This window comes from Numenius arquata, chromosome Z (genome assembly GCF_964106895.1).
Source record: "Numenius arquata chromosome Z, bNumArq3.hap1.1, whole genome shotgun sequence".
In the NCBI taxonomy this organism is placed as follows: domain Eukaryota; kingdom Metazoa; phylum Chordata; class Aves; order Charadriiformes; family Scolopacidae; genus Numenius; species Numenius arquata.
This window is the reverse complement of record NC_133616.1, coordinates 84,115,997-84,131,953: the sequence shown is the minus strand read 5'-3', so window position 1 is coordinate 84,131,953 and position 15,957 is coordinate 84,115,997. Positions and strand designations below refer to the sequence as shown.

Sequence of the window (15,957 nt, the reverse complement as noted above, 5' to 3'; positions counted from 1 at the left end):
AGAGACACGTCAGATGTGTCCAGCTGGCTGCCGCCTTCTTGTGTGCACTCCTTTCGCCTGCTGGCAGCCTTGGTTCTCTGTCTTGAAGCACCGAAGGTCCTCCAGAGCCAGTCCGGGGGGAGGACATGTGCTGGAATCGAGAGCTAGAAAATCCCCACCATGTTTTCTTTCTCCTATGGTTGCTCTCCAGGCAAACCAAAGGAAGAGGAATTATGATTTGAAACTAGGGGTTTTTTGGGAGGGAAGAAGGAAGCGGACAACAAGACATTCCGTTAGAAAGGATGGGAAAAGGGACAAGATCATACAATCACAGAACGGTTTGGGTTGGAAGGGACCTCAAAGCCCACCCAGTGCCACCCCCTGCCCTGGGCAGGGACACCTCCCACCAGACCAGGTTGCTCCGAGCCCCCTCCAACCTGGCCTTGAAGCCCTCCAGGGATGGGGCAGCCACAGCTTGTCTGGGCAACCTGGGCCAGGCTCTCACCACCCTCACAGCAAAGAATTTCTTCCCCACATCTCAGCTCCATCTCCCCTCTTTCAGTGTCAAACCCTTCCCCCTCCTCGTGTTGGTCCCCTCCCTGATCCAGAGTCCCTCCCCAGCTTTCCTGGAGCCCCTTTAGGTATTGGAAGGCTGCTATGACGTCTCCCTGGAGCCTTCTCTTCTCCAGGGCTCTGGAGATAGGGTTCTGCTGAGCATGGTGACAGTCTGGGAAGAGAGGGAGAGTGGGGTGCAGTCACTGAGGTGAGACCCAGCAGCGGAGAGTGACCCAGTGTCCTTCCCGCAGGAGTCAGGAAAAGACAGAATAGGTGGAAAATCAGGGAAAGGCATCAATCAGAGCTGGTGAGAGATCTGGTGAGAGTGGCAGTAGAGGGGTCTGCACCTGCTGGAATGTACTTTCCTCAAGAACAGGTAGCTGAATTCCTGAGTCTTGGAAGTGGCTTTGATGAGCATAACATTTATCCCGCTGTTGTGGGGACAGTGGCCAAGCACTGCCTTTACGCAGAGGGTCCCCTCAAGTGGTGAACACCACGCCGTGGCTCCAAGGAGCCCAGGGCTGCTCAGGAACCATCCCTCTGCTTCAAACAGATGGGTCATTTCTGCAGAAACTTACAGGATTTTTAAAAATCCCAGCTCAAAGCCCTTGTGCCTTCCTCTGCCTGACGCCAACAGGACCTCAGGTGGAAGTCGGATACCGGGGAGACAGGGAAGGAGGGGTGACATCAAAGGAAGGTCTGCTCAAGCTCTCCTTTACATTAATAAGGATATAAGGTCAAGAATGCCAGGTATCAGTATAGGTTAGGGGTGGACCTTCTGGAAAGCAGTTCTGAGGAGAAGGATCTGGGGGTCCTGGTAGATAGTAAATTATCCAGGAGCCAGCAATGTGCCCTTGTCACCAAGAGGCCAATGGGATCCTGGGCTGCGTAGGGAAGAGCGTGGCCAGTAGATCGAGGGAGGTCATTCTCCCCCTCTGCTCTGCCCTGGTGAGGCCACAACTGGAATACTGCATCCAGTTCTGGGCTCCCCAGTTCAAGAGAGACAGGGAACTACTGGAGAGAGTCCAATGTAGGGCAACAGAGATGATTAAGGGATTGGAGCATCTCCCTGATGAGGAAAGGCTGAGAGAGCTGGGACTCTTTAGCCTGGAGAAGAGAAGGCTGAGAGGAGACCTTATCGATGCTTCCAAGTACCTAAAGGGTGGGTTGAAGGAGGAGGGAGCTGGACTGTTTTCAGTGGTTCCCAGTGACAGGACAATGGGTAACGGGCACAAGCTGGAACATGGGAAGTTCCATTCAAATATGAGGAGAAACTTCTTTACGGTGAAGGTGCCAGAGCCCTGGAACAGGCTGCCCAGGGAGGTCATGGAGTCCCCTTCTCTGGAGATCTTCAAGACCCACCTGGATGCAGTCCTGAGTGATGTGCTCTGGGCAACCCTGCTTCAGCAGGGGAGTTGGACTGGATGATCTCTAGAGGTCCCTTCCAACTCTGACAGTTTCGTGATTCCATGATACATCCTTCCGCTTCTTCAACTATAAAAATCACAAGGTCGAGTCTCCACCTTGGGTTTTCAAGGTCATTATTATTTTGGTTTGCTAGCAATGGAAAAGGAGGTTTTTGACAAGTATGTAAAGCATTAGAGATTTTGGCATTTGGAAAAAAAAATGTGCTCCTTTTGCCTGAGGGATGGCTTCTTGTTGTGTTTCAAAGGTCCTTTATAATTAATAAGTGTGTTAGAACTTCTATAAAATGGCAAAATAAATGAATGGGAAGTGGTAGACAACTTAATGATGAGAGCTTCTCTACTACTATATTCAGCTGTTCTGGTTTGATTGAAAGGTTCTGAGACTTGAATGGGCTGTCAAGGTGTGGAAACCACGTATTTATAATTCCAAGTGTTGAGTTCTGCTTGCTTAAATTTATCTGTGTTTTCTTACTTATTTTTTATTTATCTTTTTTGTCTTAATTCCAGAGTTTGGTCCTTCCGAGGAGAATACTCCCCTCCCTGGCGTGTGTAGCACATTCAAACACACAGACACACACAGAAAATCTGTCCTTATTTTGACACCAGTACTCTCATTGTGACATTATTTTGCAAAAAAAAAAAAAAAAAAGTTGAGAATGTAGCAACGGCTGTTGAGAATGATGATACACTGTGTTGTAGATAGCCATAAAATACTCTACATTCCCCTATTCACCTTTTAAGGATGTGCTTTGAAATGAGCATCTATAAAATGTACTGTTCTTCGCTGGTTAGTAAAGGTTATTGATGGTGCTGCTGGCTCAATGAAGGGTTTTCGAGAGCTGCGGAACGTTCCCGTGTTAAAGCGTGCCCCAACGTGTTGGAGTGGCAGACGTCTAAATAAATGAAGTGTAATGTTGCTGAAACAATGAGCTACGCGGAGGTGAGGCAGATTCTGTGAAACGCCATATATTTGGAGTGCACAGCCGCAGTTCCTGCAGCCGCTACAGCGCGGGGAGAGATGGCTGTGAAAAATGGGAGGCAGCTTGGGTTGCAGCATTTGCTGGCTGGGAAAAAAAGCAACTATAAAAAAAACAACAGGAAAGTTGCCAGGACGCACCTCTCTGTGCTAAATATGATTTAATGTAGTATGTGGAAATACAAATATAATTAAATTTATTACAGAGAAACGATTGGAAGGGCATGTTTGTTTCTTAATAGCATGAGAACATGCTTTTCCCTGCAGAAGCATTACCTCAACAAAAGCAGCAGGAAACAGTTTTCCACTTAGGATCAGAAGAAAGAAAATCTTGTTCTGTTGAATTTGTTTGTCTTGACAAATTACATTAGGAGTTATGGATTAATCATTTTATTTCCCAATATATCTGGCAACGGTGAGCCTTAAAAATCAGATTAAACAACTCCAAACTTTTTTGTGGGTTGTTTAATTACGTGGTATGCTTTTTTCTTTGTTTCGGGTGGGTTGTGCCCTGTCTAGCTTACCGGTGTCCATGGAGCCTGGGGTCACTGCTGTGGACTTCTGAATGTTGTCCACCTTTGCTTCTCTTCCAGCCCTCACCTCTCTCCTGTTTTTATGGGACCTTGTATGAATGGTTACTTAACTCCAGCCAGAATCTGAGTTTTCTCCTGTAGTTTCTTAACAAAAATAAGTCACTTCTGTTTCGCAAGCCTGCCTTTGACATTCTTTTCCTTCATGCAGAACCTCTGGTTTCTCCGAGATGCCAATTTTGCCTTTGCCCTCATTAAGCGGGGCAGTTAAGTGGCTATTGGGAAAAACCTCTGACAGAACTGAAAGTCCATGGGCCATCGTTAGGTGTGACTGGTGGATTTCTTAACCAGGAACCTGACCCCATTTCCCGTTCATTTCCCAGCAGTTCAGGGTGGTGCTCCTGCAGGAAATGCTGCGTGAATCTGGTGCTGCTCCTCAAGTGCACCCAAATGGAGCTTTGCAGACCAGAGGAGTTTAGCAGAGGCAAGGAGAAGCAAAGTCAGCCAAAGACTGAGTAGTGATACAGTAGTAACTATCTTAGCTTTTCTTTAAATTATTTTTAGTTATTCATTCATGACTGATTCTACCAAATTGTAATGGGATTGTTAATTGCCATCTTTCCACTCCTTTGTGCTGTGTTTTACAATGCAAAGAGCCAAATTGAAAACGTACAAGATGATACCTTACATTTCATAAACTGTATTCTAACTACTGTTCTATTTATGTCATTTACATATTTCAAGTTTCTACTGTTTATGCCAATAGCAGAAGTCATTGTTTTCTTTACAGTGTGATTTTTTAACTTTTACCTAGAAGGATGTGAACATACTTTACCTTTCTTGGGATCTACTGGAGTCTGCTAGAGAAAAACTGCCAGCTAAAAATGAACTTGGAGTGTTTTATTTTGCATTTTGTTTAAAGAAAGCAGTGCGGAATATAATTATAGCTATCTTACCAGGGAACTAAAAATACTTGCTTCTCTCAGTGGCCTCAGCCCAGGGACGATCTCATAACTGCAGAATTCAGGTTGTTCAAACACCTGGAGCTGCCTTGCTCTCCTCTCTAAACTAGTATAGTATACTCTGCTGACTTCTCCTTTTTACAGTCTGCAGTCTTATTCTGCACAAGAAAGTTTAGAGGCTTGGTAAATATGAAGAAAAATACATCCCTAGCATGCTAACATGTAGATATCTGTGGGATCTACGTAAGTTTAAAGAGGTCGTTTGGGGCAGAAGGGCGGAATACTCTACGATGCCCACAGAGAAAGAGTAAAACACTTTAGAGAAACGAGAAGTCAGTTATATCAGCCCTGGATTAATATTAGAGTTGCAAATAGAGACAGGCACCCGTTGCTGGTGATGCTGCACACAACTGTGCAAGTTTTCAGAGCTGAAGTTTTGGGGGGAAGTCTTGAGATCGGTGAAGGAGAAAATTAGAAAATTACAAGACAGACAGGGACATCGTAGACTCAAAGAATGGTTGGAGTTGGAATGGACCTTAAAGCCCATCCAGTGCTATATAATAATATAGCTTTCTGGGGGGCTTTCTGGGCTGCCAGCGCATGTTGCCAGCTCATGTTTTGCTTCTCGTCCACCAACACTTCCAAGTCTTTCTCAGGGCTCGAAAGGAGATATATTTGTGTTTGGAATTGCCCCGACCCACATGCAGGACTTTGTACTTGGCCTGGTTGAACTTCATGAGGTTCACATGGACCCACCTCTCCAGCCTGTCCAGGTCCCTCTGGATGGCATCCCTTCCCTCCAGCGTGTCGACCACTCCACTCAGCTTGGTGTCGTCAGCAAACTTGCTGAGGGTGCCCTTGATCCCACTGTCCATCTTGCTGACAAAGATGTTAGACAGCACTGGTTTGATGAAACCACAAAGAGTGGTAAGGGAGCTGAAATGTATTATTATTTGTTTAAATGCATTTACGAAGAAGGACCTTAAAAGGTGGAAGGACATTTTCTTACATTGTGTGAACAACTTGCAGCTTAGTCTATCTGTACTTAAGGAAGGCTGGTCAGTAAAAGACAAACAAATCCAAGGCTTTTATTTATTTATTGTTTTACAGTGATACCCAATAAATACTCCAGACATAACAGACAACAAAATTAAGTAGGTCTTGAGTTACAAGTGTGAAAATCAGCCTGGTTGACTGATGGTCTTGAAAATTTAAAATAAGCCAACATTAGACTAAGTTACTTGCTATAAAGTGATAGTCGATGGCAAGTGGCACCTTCTAAAATCACTCCTACTATGTAAAAAAGATTTAAAAGGAATCATTAGGGAAATTTGAATGTCTACACGTATTAATGCTCCAATGAATGGATGTTATCATTTTGAAAAGCAATGGTGCTGCTTCTTGGTGATTCTTCTGTCATCCTACTCCTTGGTGCCTCTATCTCTTCTTCCAAAGGAAAAACACCCCAAAACATATCAGAATATTTTTAGAGCAGAGAAAAAACAGAAGAGGTAGAAATATTGATTGATTCAACCTTAATTTCAGCTCCAAGTGAAGGGACAGACTCAGTAAGGAGTTTCTGTGTGTGAATGGTTGAGAAAACAGTGTGTTGATGCAGCTATCTCCAAACAGTTGTGGAAACAAAATTACAGAATTTAGCTGTAAGTAAAAGTTTTAAGCCAGAGTGCCTTCAGTATAATGAGGGCAGCACAGTTCCAGTCTGCAAAATGGGCCTTCAGAACAGCTTGTGGAAGCGTCCATGCTCCTCTGTGGAATCCACTGTTCCTGTTTGTTCCAGACATATGGGTGGTTATCAAACCAAAAATCAGTATATTTGCATTTTATCACTGGAAATCACACACTGCTTTAACCATGTGGTTTTAGTCTTCATACAATTTAAATGTTACCGCTGCCCCTTTCTGGTGGACAGTTGGCAAAGCGTAGGTTTTCCTACGGCCAAAGGGCTTACCTTTGCAATGGCTAGACTTCCTAATATCCTAATGGTCCGTTTATTTTGCTGATGCTTATTTGTGAATGGGTGATGAGGAGGGGTTGTTTTGGTTTTCTCTAGTACCAATGAAGATGAGCACAATTTACACATTTGTGAAGTTTTAGGTAGCTCACATTCAGCTTTTTAAAGTATGTGGCTTATTTTTCTTTGGAAAATGTTAAGTCTGCAAGTCTTTTAACTTCCATTATTTGGGTATTGCTGACTATTTCTGCAATATTAAACTTTTGTATAGTGTTTGTCTTAAAATGCTGAATGACTTCCCTTGATCTGCAAAAATGGATGGAGAATAAGGGAGCAAATTAAGAAAAAGTTAATCTGGCGCAGTATGGGATGTAAAAGAAAGCACAGCATTTGGAACAGCTTTCCTAAAGGATGTCTAGAGAGTGTGGCTGTTGTTTGGGCTACGGTGAAGCCACTCTCTGTAACCCAAAGAAGATACCCAATATTTTTTTCCCTATGCCCAGCTTCATAACTTTTGATAGACAATTTAATTTTACAATCCTGGGGAATTTGAGAGGAGCAGGAGGGGGGTTCAAAGCCCGTAAGGAAGGAAGCTGTAAGTTCAAGCTGTAAGGAAGGAAGGGGCCAGTGCATTACGGGTGGATAGCTGTGGGCATCTGGCGGGATCCCTGTCGTGATTTTACACTTTGCACAAAGTCAACACTTTAGGTTTTTCCGTCTGAAGTGACACGCACATGTACACTTGCAGCAGTCCCACCCTCGTAGCAGTGCTATCGTAACAGAGAAGCCTGCCAGATTCCAATTTTTTTTTGTGTAAAAGGATCTGTGTGTGCAAAAAAAAAAAAGGTAAATAATTACGAGAAATGTACTTTTTAGAAATGCCTTTCATAGTATGACACTTCCAACAGAAATGGCAAGCGCAGCTCTGTAACTGTTAGCCAGTTTTTAAGGAATTTTAAAATTGGCAGACGTGATTGGTTTCTAGGACAGGGAGAGGTATTTGCAATGGGGACAGGCTCAACGTGCTTCGTTTTAAAAAAACATGGTGTAAAATTGGACACTTGAATTATTCAAATTCAAGCCATTTGAAAAATGGCTTGACTCCTATAGCTGGTGACTACGACCCTCAGCAGAACTGTGCTAAAAAGAATAGGTCAGACCAAGGTTTATATAATAAACAAAAGCAAAATCCATCCAGAGACAGGCATTAAAAGCACATTTTTTGCTTGGAAAATAATTGCTGTGTAGACTAGCGTTCCAGGTGATGTCACACAGAATCACAGAATTATATGGGGTTGGAAGGGACCTCTGGAGATGTCCAGTCAAAGCATCCTTGCCAGAGCAGGTTGGACAGGAACGTGTCCAGGCGGGTTTGAGTATATCCGGAGAAGGAGACTCCACCACCTCCCTGGGCAGCCTCTTCCAGGGCTCTGACACCCTCACAGCAAAGAAGTTCCTCCTCGTGTTGAGATGGAACTTCCCATGTTGACAGGCTGAGAGAGCTGGGGTTGTTCAGCCTGGAGAAGAGAAGGCTCTGGGGAGACCTCATAGCAGCCTTCCAATATCTGAAGGGAGCCTACAGGAGAGCTGGAGAGGGACTCTCTGTCAGGAAGTGTAGTGACAGGACAAGGGGTAATGGTTTTAAATTGGAAGAAGGGAGATTTAGACTAGGTATTAGGAAGAAATTCTTTACCGTGAGGGTGGTGAAGCAACTAGAACAGGTTGCCCAGGGAAGCTGTGGCTGCCCCATCCCTGGAAGTGTTTAAGGCCAGGTTGGATGGGGCTTTGAGCAACCTGCTCTAGTGGAGGTGTCCCTGCCCAGGGCAGGGGGGTTGGAACTCGATGATCTTTAAGGTCCTTTCCAACCTGAACCATTCTATGATTCTATGTTCAAGTTTGTGCCTGTTACCTCTTGTCCTATCCCTGGGCACCACTGGAAAAAAACTGGCCCCATCTTCCTGACACCCACTCTTTAAGTATTTATAGGTGTTGATCAGATCCTCCCTCAGTCTTCTCTTCTCCAGACTAAAAAGCCCCAAGTCCCTCAGCCTTTCCTCATCAGAGAGATGTTCTCATCCCCTCACCTTTGTGGCCTCTGCTGTACCCTCTCCAGCAGTTTCCCGTCCTTCTTGAACCGGGGAGCCCAGAACTGGACCCAGTGCTCCAGATGGGGCCTCACCAGGGCAGAGCAGATGGGGAGGATGACCTCCCTCAACCTGCTGGCCATGCTCTTCCTGATGCCTCCCAGGATGCCACTGGCCTTCTTGGCCACAGAGGCACATTGGTGGCTCATGGTCAACCTCTTATCCACCAGGACTCCCAGGTCTTTCTCCTCAGAGCTGCTCCCCAGAAGGTCAGCCCCAACCTGTACTGGTGCAGGGGGTTATTCTTCCCCAGGTGCAGCACCCTACACTTGCCCACGTTGAATTTCATCAGGTTCCTCTCTGCCCAACTCTCCAGCCTGTCCAGGTCTTGCTGAAACAAAGACAAGGGTTCTTCAGTTGTTCAGAAATGTGTTCATAAAGTGCAGTATTGAAGCAGGACGGAGCTTTGATAACCCAATACCCCCGTTCCCGGATGCGCTGTTGATCTTGTGTGTCCTGGTGGGGCATTTCTTACTGCTGCCAGGTGTTATTGTGCACAGGGACAACACTGTTGGTTTCTCTTAGTTTGTCTGTATTTGAGCAGTCTGAGAGAACAAATCTGAAGTGCCCTGAGAACAGCAAGAGGTTCAAGGAAAAAAGTAAACAAAAATTAAATGAAAATTGTCAGGCTTTTAACTAGAACATTTTTTTGGTGCTGGCACTCTTATAAAGACTCGGGTAGTTTATATTATGATGTGACTGGACAATAGTGCCATCCTGGAGGTTCTTCAGATGAAATGAGTCTGTCTTACTGTAGATGAGTTTCAAAAACAAGCTGAGTGGGTTGAAGCCCATCAAGTGAGCCACATGTAATTGCCAGACTTGTTTCTTTAGTAACCAGCCATAGACCATGGGATGTAATAGAAATGTGGGTTTGTTGTACAGGTGATCGACGTGGAAAAACCATGACCAGACATGTCCTACCTAGTAAGAAATGGATTTTTTTTGGCTGAGTGTTGTTCCAGATACGGGACCCAAGTGCTCTAACAAGAGCTACCATTGGTCTTTCAATACAACAAAAGCCTCATCGAGACTGGGTTCAATATAATACTTCATCCAGTCTTTTAAGATCTTATTATTCTTTATCATGGAAGTATCTCCATTTTCTTCTTCTATATGAAATAAATAGAGAGCATGACAGTAAAAATCTGAATCGCAGTGAACCAGACTATTGTAATTCCAGCAGAGAGAGGGAAGATGCAGGAAATTCTATAAATTTGTTTCTGAGTTAAAGGAAAAGTTCTTATAGGGTCAAAAATGCTAATTATTCAGCATGTCTCAGACTACCAAGACCTCGGGCATTTAACAAGGAGAACCAACACTAGTCCAAGGTTCCACTGGAAATCTGTCAAAGGAATGCGGCCGGGAATGACATGAAATTTGTTCTGTATTTGTCTTACACATTCCATGCTTTTGCTACGTTCAAATTGACTTTTACCTATTCAAAGAACCAGGGTAACAGATAATGTGTTTTAGGCTCAGATCTTTCAGAGTGCACCTTCTCCTGGCACTCAGGTAATTGGAAGTGAAATTGCAAGACTGCTGAGAAAAAAACATTGGAGGATGCTTTAGACTATTTTCAAAAGGCACATTTCTTCCAGACTTGCCTGAATGAGGGCACTGTGTTTGAAATGGATTCCATAAATGTTTACATTAATACTGCCGTGTATGAGATCTGATGCAGCTAAAGGAAATACTTCCTTTTCACTTTTTTTTAATAGAAGGGCCATACAGGATGAGAGGAGCTGCCATTGCCAGCGGTGACTGAGTAGTTTTGCAATGGAAGAGGCTACTGACTCTCCAAGGTACAAGGAAAAGTATTTTCAAGTGTTTCACAGAATAAACACCGTGCAGGATTCTACCAGAGCCTTAAAACCTGCAGTACTTGGCAGACAGCCTGTACCATGCAGATAACGTGGGGTACCTCTCATTCCTTCTGGTCTTCTGAGAACACATCCAAGGGATGAAGCCTTGGGAAATGCAGTTGTCCTTTTAAGCTCAAAGGGCAAAAGGATGATGTTGAGATTGCAGCTGCAGATGTGGGCTCTGTTTGTCGTTGCTGTGCCAAAAAAGCCATGCGGCAAACTTTTGCATTTCCAGGGAAATTGGGAGTTGGGTAATGCATATAACAGGAGGATATAGGTAGTGTGTACGTGAGGCTGTAAGGGTCCTCCAGTGGTGGGAATGGCCATATCCCACCATGCTGTCCCACATGTTGCAGAGAGAGTTGGGGTTGTCCAGCCTGGAGAAGAGAAGGCTCCGGGGAGACCTTCGAGCCCCTTCCAGTCCCTCAAGGGGCTCCAGGAAAGCTGGGGAGGGACTCTGGATGAGGGAGGGGAGCCACAGGAGGAGGGGGAAGGGTTTGACACTGAAAGAGGGGAGATGGAGCTGAGATGTGGGGAAGAACTTCTTTGCTGTGAGGGTGGTGAGAGCCTGGCCCAGGTTGCCCAGAGAAGCTGTGGCTGCCCCATCCCTGGAGGGGTTCAAGGCCAGGTTGGAGGGGGCTTGGAGCAACCTGCTCTGGTGGGAGGTGTCCCTGCCCAGGGCAGGGGGTGGCACTGGATGGTCTTGAAGGTCCCTTCCCACCCAAACTATTCCATGATTCTATGACTCTATGATCCCCTCAGCTCACTCCCACACCTGAGGATGTGGGTCGATGTCTCCTGAGTGGGGTGCTCCTTTTTTGTATGTGCTCTTCTCCTCTAGCAGCCAAAACAGAAGCAAAAGGAGAAACAAAAAGAGCTGGGAAACAAAGGGGTTAATGCTGTGAAGTCTGTGGGTGCAAACAGGGTTCTGTTAAAAATGAAATGAAATTGGGTGGAGGTAGATAAAAAGAAATCTGAAATAATTGTTCTGTAGAATACGGCCTTTCCACATAGGCAGAAATCTTTCTCTTCACTTCTGTCTGAAGAGAGAGTCAAATAGAGAATCTCATCTCTTAATTAGAAAGAAAAATACTCATCAAACACATCTCATCACTGGAAAGCTAATGATCCACAGCTGCTAGTCTGAAAGGGCAGGCTTTTTTTCTGAACAGTAGGAAGTGTTAATCATTTTGGATGAGATTTCTTTTTAAAATATACTGTAGTTTGCAAAAGAATAGGATATTCAATATTCTAACTTAAATTATTTTTTGAAGTGTTGTACACCAGGGATAGTGTCATGTGTCTCCCTGAATGATCATTTAATGCCTGTGTCTCTCACTAAGAGCATCAACTGATGTGATGTTGTAAATGGCCAGTTCATGCCTGTGACTCTGAAAATCTTGATCTCACGGGGGAGAAGAAAAAAGGTCCTCCCTTATAGTCTTCTGTGTAGGAAATGGCAGCTATATTAAACTGTAACCTTTGAGACTCCCACTCCTCCCTTAAAATAGTTGGCTTGTTTCAGTAGTGATGAGGATCCTTTTTTTAGACGGAGTTAGAGCCATTATTTCTGTGGAAGAGATCGTAACAGATACAGTCCGTGTTCCATTGGATGCTTCACAGGCACGGGCAAGTCCCAGAACTGCCCTTTTACACTTGTTCCGTGGCTTTTCTCGATTTTTTTTTTCCCTATACTTGTTTAGTGATTGGATATGTAGGTTTTCCTCCCCTTCACACGTGAATTTTTGTCCACACCACTTCTCTTCTTCCCTCTCCCTCAACTATCAGACCCCTTTTGGCAAAGAACTGAGCCCCTGCATTTTCTTGCAGTTCCACAGCAGGTTTTGGGGTTGTTCGCGTTGACTTAAAAAGTTCTGTCTGATCCTGGGAATCTGTGTTTTGTGAGTGTGTTTCTCCTCTGGGGAGGACAGAGATGCCATTTCGCTGGGGTCCATCGCCGTGCTGGTCTCACACAGCCCATGTCTCATTTCTGTTGCAAAAGGCAAAGTCCCCCTTTCCCTGGAGCCTGCCCAAGACAGGTGCCCGAAAGGAGGAACTGGTTAAAGTTCAGCCAGGCCAGATGGAAAGGAAGCTGGCAGGAGATAGCTGGTGTAGTGGCCTCGTTTTGGAAAGGTGTGTCCATACAAGTTGTGAAGAATTAATATCTTAATATAATATTTTAATGGCCTACAGTGTAAAGAATTAATACTCGTAAGAATCATTTGACATGTAGAAACTTCAAGTGAGGAGAGTTAGGTTGATGGTTGGACTAGATGATCTTAAAGGTCCCTTCCGACCTGGAAAATTCTATGATTCTGTGATTCTATGCTTTGGAGTACAGAGTTCCCCAGGGAGGTTGTGGCTGCCCCATCTGAGCCGGCAGTGTGCCCAGGTGGCCAAGAAAGCCAACAGCATCCTGGCTTGTATTAGAAATAGCGTGACCAGCAGAAGTAGGGAGGTGATTGTGCCCCTGTACTCAGCACTGGTGAGGCCACACCTGGAGTATTGTGTCCAGTTCTGGGCACCTCAATCCAAGAGAGATATCGAGGTGCTGGAGCGAGTGCAGAGGAGGGCAACGAAGCTGGGGAAGGGCCTGGAAAACAAATCCTATGAAGAGCGGTTGAAGGAGCTGGGACTGTTTAGTATGAGGAAGAGTAGGCTGAGGGGAGACCTCATCACTCTCTACAACTACTTGAAAGGACACTGTAGAGAGGTTGGTGCTGGTCTCTTCGCACAGGTAATTAATGACAGAACGAGAGGGAACGGCTTCAAGCTCCAGCAGGGTAGGTTTAGACTGGACATTAGGAAAGAATTTTTCACAGAAAGAGTGGTCGGGCATTGGAATAGGCTGCCCAGGGAGGTGGTTGAGTCACCATCCCTGGATGTGTTTAAGAGATGTTTAGATGTGGTGTTGGGGGATATGATATAGGGGAGAACTTTATAGTGTAGGGTAGATGGTTGGACTCAATGATCCCAAGGGTCTTTTCCAACCTAAACGATTCTATGATTCTATGATCCCTGGAGGGGTTCAAGGCCAGGTTGGAGGGGGCTTGGAACAACCTGGTCTGGTGGGAGGTGTTCCTGCCCAGGGCAGGGGGGTTGGAACTCGATGATCTTTAAGGTCCCTTCCAACCCAAACCATTCCATGATTCTCAGGTCCATATCTCCTGAGACTCTCTAGGTTGATGCCTTCTCTGGAGCCTGGAATTGTTTGGATATTACTTGATTTTCTCTCTGCCTTTCTAACCAAAGCTCAGGTGGGACCATCAGAAAGCCTGTATGCGTTGTCATTCCTCAATGGGTAGTCTCCAGTGTTTGCTTTTCCTACACTTTGATCCTGTTTGGCGACTTCCAGAGCTCCCTTCAGCATGCATCCATTGAGCCGGGGAGTTTCTGGGGTTTAAGGGTGCAAGGATTTTTTTGCTTTTCTTTTGGGATGAGAATTCTGTTGTAAATTGGCTGTGTCAGACTTACCGCATCGAATCCCCGTAGGTCTCACTCTCAGAAGGGTAGTTCACAAACTCACAGAAGAACGCTCAAATTCCATGAGATGTTGTTTGCTTCTTACTCATTACCACTTCTAACAGATTTCCTTTTAAACTAAGCAACGTAAAAAAGACAGTTTTCTTTCAAATGAAATATTAACTGTTAGAAGTGCCAATATCCTCTCATGTATGTCACACACACTGCTTTTCCGGGTCTTTCAGTGTTTATCATGTTTGTCTTGCAGTCTCTCAGGGCCCCCATAAACATAGTATTCAGTGGCAGAAAGTAGGGGGCGAGGTAAGTTGGCAAATCTTGAGGGAGAAGATTACTTAAAATACAGATATTTTTTCTTTTATGTGAGCTTGTATTTGATAAGAGCATTTTTTTATCACTCTAAACAAAAGTCTAGCAGAAGACTATTAAAATCCCCATTTTGTTCTCACTCGGCTTTATATACGTCCTCGTGACTGATCAGGGAAAATGAGCCTCTTTTTAGTTTACCTGGGTATTGGCATTCCTTTAGGTTTGCTAGTTCTGTGGCGCACCACCTTCATTTGTTTTAGTAGGTATTAGAAATGCAAATATTCAAAAGCTAAACTGTTTGGCTGAAAAAGGCTTAGCAAGATTTCTGGGTGTATAGCCAGCTGTGGTGGGTACGTAGTGTGGTTTGCTGTAATACTTTCATGTTTTTGTTTTTGTTGTGTTTTTGTTGTATCAAAAGAAAACAAACCCCAAGTCAAGTTTGACCCCAGAGCTGGCGGTGGGGATGGGTTCCTCCTGGGGTGTGATGCCCGTGTGGCCCCAGCACTGGAGAGGACCCTCAGGTACCAAGGTGCACATCTCTGGGGGATGTAAGCTGGTCATGCCAAACTCCAGCCTTGGAACACTAGAGGTGTTTTGAGGAAACACCCACAAATCAACATATTCGAAGGTGTAGCTTCTCAGCAAGACTGAGAGGGGATCTCATCAATGCTGAGCAATGTCTAAAGGGTGGGTGTCAGGAGGATGGGGCCAGACTCTTCCCAGTGGTTCCTGGAGACAGCACAAGGGACAACGGGCACAAACTTGAACATAAGAAGATCCGTGTAAACATGAAGAGGAACTTCTTTCCTGTGGGGGTGGCAGAGCCCTGGAAGAGGCTGCCCAGAGAGGTGATGGAGTCTCCTTCTCTGGAGACATTCAAACCCCACCTGGACACGTTCCTGTGGGACCTGCTCTGGGTGACCCTGCTCTGGCAGGGGGTTGGACTGGATGATCTCCAGAGGTCCCTTCCAACCCCATAGCATTCTGTGATTCTGTGATTCCTTTTAATCTAATTTTTGATCCATCTGCGGTCAGTACTGTTTTACTATGCTTTCATTAGAATAGTTGTACGATTTTACCTTTTAGTGTGATTTTTGCTAGTTTTCTATGCAAAAGATTTTTTCAGATTTTGTTCTGATATTTACATCTTCTGCTTGTTTGTGTGACATTACTACAAAATGAGCAAATTAATTTTTATCTATGGAAATAACTAACCTTTTCTTTCTTAAGTTGTCATCTTATTTTTATGCTATTTGGCATTATTTTGTCCGCATAAGAATTATTTTATGAGAGAACAATTAACATTCCCCTTAGACTACACTACCTCAGTTTTCCTTTTGCAAGAATTAAGGCACGAATCAGTGGAAAGTGCAGTAGTTGCTCCGTGCAGGTAAGTGACTGGTCAGCAAAGTGGTTAAACAACTTTCCTGCCCAAGGAGAGGTGGGTTTCTTTGGAATTGTTTTAATTTATTGGTCTTAACCGTGCACAAGAGTTTAATGTAATGCAGATTTGAATCACTTTTTTTTTTTTTTTTTCCCTGCTCTGTCTTCCAGCTTTTTCTTTTTGTGGTCTGGAACTTTGAGCTCTACATGATACCACTGGCTTTGTTGTTGCTGCTGGCATGGAACTACTTCTTGATCATATCAGGGAAAGATAACAGGCAACATGATACGGTAAGTCTTCTCTACTTCAAGCGCATGCATGTCCTTTTCTTTATTTAACTAGATAAAATTTTTTAACTGGGTTTAAATACGACA

General features: G+C 44.6%; 1 protein-coding gene across 1 annotated transcript in view; it reads left to right on the top strand.

Annotated features, from left to right (window-relative positions):
- MCTP1 (multiple C2 and transmembrane domain containing 1) overlaps window positions 1–15,957 on the top strand; it is a 284,874-nt gene that overhangs the window by 216,803 nt on the left and 52,114 nt on the right. The window contains exon 16 of the mRNA XM_074166917.1: window positions 15,754–15,873. Within this exon, the coding sequence (XP_074023018.1) occupies window positions 15,754–15,873 (120 nt within the window). The remainder of the gene's footprint in view (window positions 1–15,753; window positions 15,874–15,957) is intronic.